At 42.9% G+C, this 6,119-nt stretch overlaps 1 protein-coding gene across 2 annotated transcripts; it reads right to left on the bottom strand.

Moving 5' to 3' along the window:
• Positions 1-422: 422 nt before the first annotated feature.
• On the bottom strand, positions 423-5,688 carry LOC136474556 (transcription factor bHLH157-like). 2 transcript variants are annotated; one of them, XM_066472125.1, is made up of 10 exons: positions 5,273-5,688; positions 4,361-4,450; positions 3,984-4,089; positions 3,601-3,642; positions 3,440-3,499; positions 1,659-3,026; positions 1,475-1,576; positions 1,203-1,382; positions 998-1,123; positions 423-914 (listed from the first exon to the last, which is right to left on the bottom strand). In XM_066472125.1, exons 1-10 carry the CDS (start codon positions 5,353-5,355, stop codon positions 738-740), a joined length of 2,334 nt encoding a protein of 777 aa, XP_066328222.1. In that variant the 5' UTR covers positions 5,356-5,688; the 3' UTR covers positions 423-737. The 2 variants fall into 2 exon arrangements, with proteins under 2 accessions (XP_066328222.1, XP_066328223.1); XM_066472126.1 differs by lacking the exons at positions 4,361-4,450; positions 5,273-5,688 and having other exon boundaries at positions 3,601-3,663; positions 3,984-4,060.
• Positions 5,689-6,119: the final 431 nt, after the last annotated feature.

The following is a 6,119-nucleotide window of genomic DNA, read 5'->3' as shown; positions in this document are numbered from 1 at the left end:
CTACGCGTAATTGGTCTTTCATACACTTGATTATGTATAACTTTAGTAACCGGTGGCATGTCCTCATCAGGAAGGGAGTGGAAAGGTGACTGGTGAGAGAAGGCGGTGAAATTAACTTGGAGCTTCGGTGTTACCTAAGAGCACACAAGTTTAAAGGGGGTGAGGTATACAGGGGGTTACCTGAACATGGCTAATGCAGCCAACCAAACAAACACGTTTGCACTTCCCTAATTAGGCTAACAAGTTATGCAGGGAACCAATCACGCGCATAGTAGTATACAACTCCATATCTAGTTGAACCAAACAACAGCAAATTGCATTGTCTAACGCAGGACAATGGTACACTGCATATGGTCTATATGCTATGCAAGTCAGTGCGAGCAACCAATCAGGCCCATAGAGAACACATGCATGTGATAATCTTCAAATGTTATTTACCGTAGCTTCACACAGGCGATTTTGCTAGTGACTACACACCAACTAAACAACATAAGCAACCTCACACCAGTGTCCAAATTACAAGCGAGAACATCAATGTTCCTAAACCCGTTACATGAGAATCTGTACATCTTCTAACTGAATTTTCTTCAGACACCGCAATGTGCGTTTGTTACATCCTTAACAGTTGTCACTTCTATCAACACTTGAAGGCCATCACCAAGCACTAATCAGAGCTCCAAGCTTTATCCATTAACATTTGTTGAAATATGGTCTACAAGAATTGGTTGTGGCAATTGCTATCTCCCAGCAAGGCCAACCGGAATTGATACAGGAGGTTGTTGGTGCTCCGCAAAAGATGGAATGCCATTGTTCATGACCTTAGTTAGCTGATCCGAAGTTCGATTGAGGCTGTTCTGCTGCAGTAATTGAACAAGCGATAAAAATATATCCATTCTCGTCACGTTCTTGTTTGCCTGTAAAACCACCAACACACAAGACTGTCATCCGAGAAGCGCACCATAACAGAAAAAACATCCTAAAATAAGAGTTTCTTTACCTCAACAAGAAATCGAGCCATTATCTTTCCATCACGAAGTTCCATCAGTCCCTTCAAGATTGTAAGTCCAAATCCACGTATGGTGTCAGCTATCTCTAGAAAAAATCCGCGTTCCTCACAAAGCATCTGTTAAATAGCAAATATATCACTTCATGCAATGTGTGAAAAGAGCACTAGGTCATCACCCATGATTTGGGAACCATACCTCAACAAGCATCTGACCAGGCGGTGCAAGATCCTCAACAATTATTGGACAAACCATAGTCTGCCCTGCAACCTCATAGGCCCATGTCGCACCTCCATTGCATCCACCACTTGGATCATCTTTCAACACAACTCCATTTGAGTTGTCATTCAAGACAGCACCACTATCCTTGCTTATCATCTATATGAATACAAATGTCAGCACAAGGAATACTAAGATGGAAGTTTCGGTTGTTCAAGGTTTAATTATATGCATTCGCCAGCGCGACATACCTTTGGTTCATCGGCTTGCTTAATCTTTTCTGCATACTTTGTCACACTTTGTAGAAAGAGCATATGCTTGATTGTTCGATCCAACAAAGCATCAATGCTACACTGTTGTGCAGAAGGAAATACAAAAACTCAGCCAGAAACCACCAGCTTAAACACAGAGAAAGATATTGTGGTCAATTCTTACCTTTGCACTATTTGGGACTATCTCACGTAACTCCTTTACGCGCTCTTGTATCTGCTGCCGGTCCTTTGGTCTTGGCCGTGTACTTTCACCTGGCCTAGCTCTTTTCTTAACAACCTTCTCTCCTTCAGGTTTCTTTACCTGGCTGACCTTGGAATTTGCCGTGTTCAAACTGCCACAATCATCCATAGACGAATTCTGAAGTGACATTGGGGTTTCTTTTGATGATCCAATTGGAACATTTTCGGATGTACAGCTACTGGAAGGGAGTATCAATGGTGGTACTTGTGCCTTGCACACTGAAAATGAATCTTGAAGGTTGTACCTTGGCAAATGACAGCCTGAGACAAAACCAGCTAACGGTTCAGTGCTATCCATAACTGGGCCAACATTGCCGTCAAAGCCAAGCAGCTCCTCAAACAAAGATTCTGAAAACAACCCTCTCTCTTCAACTGATAATGGATCACTACTTGCCTGTCCTGAAACAGAGTTCATGGCAGTAGCACTCAGATGTGAAGTGTTTCCTGCTAGTAGGGCAGTGTCATCCCACCAATCATTCATGACTGGATCAAATGCTGTACTTTCAAGAAAGCCATTATTTTTATTGACTCCTTTTATGACTGGTTTCATTGCCCCTGTGGCGGTTTCTCCCCATATTTCGTTTGGCAATTCATGGAGCTCACAAGCACGAGTAGATCCAGCAGTACCAACCTCTTGGATCACATCACTCTGAACAAATGAAGTGTCATTGTCAAACAAAGTGGATTTCTGCTCAGCATCTGTAGAAACTATTGATGAGTGCGAATCCAGGAAGCTTGATGATTTTTCACTTTGAAGGCAATATCGTAGCTTGTTAGGTGTGCATGACAGCCCGTGCTCTATTCTTTGAAGATTGGTCAAATTTGAAAAACTTGTAGCTGCACTTGCCCAACAAGAACCAGGCTGTTTAGCGGATTTGAATTGTTGAGCACTTTCTGAAATATTATTGTGCCGCAAATTGCTGTCACTTTGAAATACTTTAAGAGTACTTATTGACTTGGAGTTCACTGGCATGGCCACTATGTGAGGATTCAGACCACTGAAACTTTTATTGGATGTGTAACCATTAAAACAATGCAGAGAGTGATTATTTGAAGTAATTGCAAAGTTCTTCAGAGAATCTACGGATATTGCGTTCTCCAGCCTTGAGTTTTCTGGTCCAGCCTTAATACGTACAATACCCTCTGTAGTGCTTGGAGAATCGAGTTGAAATTGTGGATTGTACATGAAAGCATCTTTCTGAGCATCTTTGGATGAAGGAGGCCATGAAAGACTTTCCATCAGAAATGTTGCACCTTTAACTTGATCCAGAAACTCTAAGCTTTCAGAAACCTGTAAATGTGAAATTCTGAGTAATTATGAGAATGTATGCACATTATCCCTAGTTAAAAATAAAAAAAAAATTGTTCAGACTGCAGATATGATCGCACATTATAAATTTTTTTTTGAGTAATCATGAGAATGTATGCACATTATGATCGCACAGTTTCTTTATTTCCTAGTGCAGACTGCAGGCAAGACAACATTTTCTCATCATGTGCATTTTCAGAAATTTTGATTATTCATTGTGAAATCATGATTCAAAGTGCAATTTCTCGAGATCTGTTATGAATCTAAAGATAGCATCTTAAGGGAAACTCATACAAAATTGTTCTTGTAACAACCAAAATGAAGACACCATGATAATGGGTAGTCTTTTCTGCTAGAATCATGTGAAAGTTGCTTTCAAAAACTAGAATGCTAACCTTTTGCATGGAACCGAACTGTGCCACACCAAACGCAGGCATAGGTACTACTGCAATAGTCTGTAGAAGATGTGTACTTTTCAGTAATTGGTCAATAGTTTTGTAATATTTTAAGTAATGAACTGTTTATGTTTACAAGGTAAAAGAAATAGAGCAAAAACCTTTATTCCGCTTAGGAACTGATGTTGCCACCAAGTATAACCCTACAAGAAGGTAACCGTCCTCTGTTAAAACAAGGAAACTTCTTACTTTCTGCAACAAATTAGCCAAACAAAATGTAGACAAACTTGATGCATGGTGATTTATTTTAACAACCTAAGTGTTCATTTGCTCAACAACCATGCATTGGTGTCAAGGCGTTTTCAACATATAAAATATTTAAGGAAAATGGTTATCTTTTCTGCTTATCCGTAATATTTTCTTTTCTTTTTCCACATACTTTTTAGAGTTCCCACATGTGGGGGTATTAGTTAATAACATAAACTAGTAAAAACTGCAGTCTGGAGTGAACCTAATCAAGGGAGAACATGAAAGAAATACGCACCTGACATAAACCTAGGTTATCTGCATCGCTTATCTGAGACAAACTGAAGGGGATGTCATCTGAAATCCATTGGTACTCCCCACTTATTAGAGCCCTTCCTATGAGGCTGCAATAAAAAGGTGTGACATTGTCAATATGCAGTTGGAACTTTGGAAGTACATCCTCAATAGAGCAGAGAACATTCAAATATCATTCAAAAAAAATCTAGACAAAATAATTGCCCTGATGCAACAGGAAAAAATGTCCAAATAAACCTGGGCTTGTACTATTCAGATTATGCTTAAAAAAGCATATAAACTTGCAGGCACCAAGATATATGAACCAAGAAGACTCGCAAAAGATCAATCGAATCAAGCATGGAAAAATAATTGCCATACCCTTCTCCGACGACATGGATCTGATTGACCATCTTCTCAACCGCTTGTCTTGCTTCATCTTCATAGTGGCATTCTCCTACAGTAAGCAACCTAATATGCCAAACCAAGCATCAGTAAACAACTACTGCGCAGATAAACATGACAATAAACGAGAAAAAAAAGGAAGAAAGTGATTGACCATGACAACTTTTACCGATGTGCCAAAAAAGAAACAGATATATATGCAAAAGAGGAGACAATCTTTGTGTCGTTATTTTTAATGGAGTTCAGAGTCCTTGTGTAGGAATGGGGGAAAGGAAAAGAGGAACCGTCCACAGCCCAGAGGACCTATACTTTTAAGCGCTGCAACGAGGTAGTAGGTTTGAAGCTGACAGGCAGATGTACCCATAAGCGAGAAAGATACGCGTATGGTCTCTGCTAACCAAAGCAAGAACGAGCACAGAGGCAGTGGAGTTCATATAGCTTTCCCTTGTTCCATCTCTTGAAGGAAACTGAAAAACGGATCCATTCTACAAAAATAAACTGCAGTGTGCAGGCTTGAGAACTGAGATCCCAATGCGCCCTTCCCAAGCTGTACGTCACGCACAAGTTTGGGTACTCGTTATTTAGACAAACATGAAGGGAAACGGAAAAACACTACAAAGTATCACGAAACAAAGTATCACAAAAATGCTGCAGGTCCAAACAAAACGAAAACGAAACTGGCCACAGAGTATGCTTCTGTCTCCCTGTCTCCCTCCTCCCGTCTCCGTAGCCAGTGATCCACCGACAGAAGAGGTCTAAAACACGGTAAAAAAAAATGACGAAACGCTCTAGCTTGCGGAACCGTGGACGTTCCGTATTCGTAGCCATGCGCTTAACAGAAGACCAGGGATTAGGAAGGGAGTGCAGTGCAGATCTACTGTCACTCACCGTGGGTCGCGCCGGTCGGGGCGCCAGATCGCGCCGTAGGACCAGCCCCCGGCGCGGCACAGCGCTCCCAGTGCCCCCGCCATCGAGGCAAGCAGCAAGCTACACCACAGGTCGTCTCGAACTCGAAGCAAGCGGCTGGCTAGTATAGTAATCTGCGGGGAGTGCAAGGGTTTAAGCGCGGAGGGCGCGGCGCGATAAATAAGCGGGAGCGATGGGCTGGACGAGAGCCGAGGAGAGGTGGGACGTGGAGGCGTGGGGCAGGGACCGCAGAGTCACAGGATCCCGCGGGGCTCGGGCGCTCGGCCCGTCGGCCGGGTGAGCTGGTGAGGATGAGGATAGGGAGCGGGCGGGTAGGTCTGGAGTCTGGTCGTTTTCCCGTGTTTTTGGGGGAAATCGCCAGCCAGCGGAGCAGGACGGTGCCGCCGTGCCGGCCTGTGCGCTTCGGTTTGGCTGGGCACGACTGATCGACTGCCCTGTTCCCTCTGACCCTCGCCGTGTTACAAAGGGAATCGCTGCTGTGTTTTATAGCCGTGTGAGCAAAATACTACTGGTACAACACACAGGGCGCTCAGGTTTCGACCGAAATCTCGCAACTCTGACGAAATTCATTCAGATTTTTCACATTTCAATCACAAGTTCACAAGTTCCTGCCAGTCCCCTTCGTTACTGTTGTGTCGCTACGGTACGCCGATGCCACCGCAGAAAACCGAAACTTAAACTAGAGATCCCGAAATCTTCGGTGAGCTTTAATTGGACGATGCATAACGTAGCCATGATGATTAAAATGGGGAAGTTTTTTTCTCTCTGAAAAGAACAGATCACTGATGTACTATAGGGTCATTAGTAG

This window comes from Miscanthus floridulus, chromosome 8 (assembly GCF_019320115.1).
Source record: "Miscanthus floridulus cultivar M001 chromosome 8, ASM1932011v1, whole genome shotgun sequence".
NCBI lineage: Eukaryota > Viridiplantae > Streptophyta > Magnoliopsida > Poales > Poaceae > Miscanthus > Miscanthus floridulus.
The sequence above is the reverse complement of the archived record's forward strand: the minus strand, read 5'-3'. Positions and strand labels throughout refer to the sequence as shown.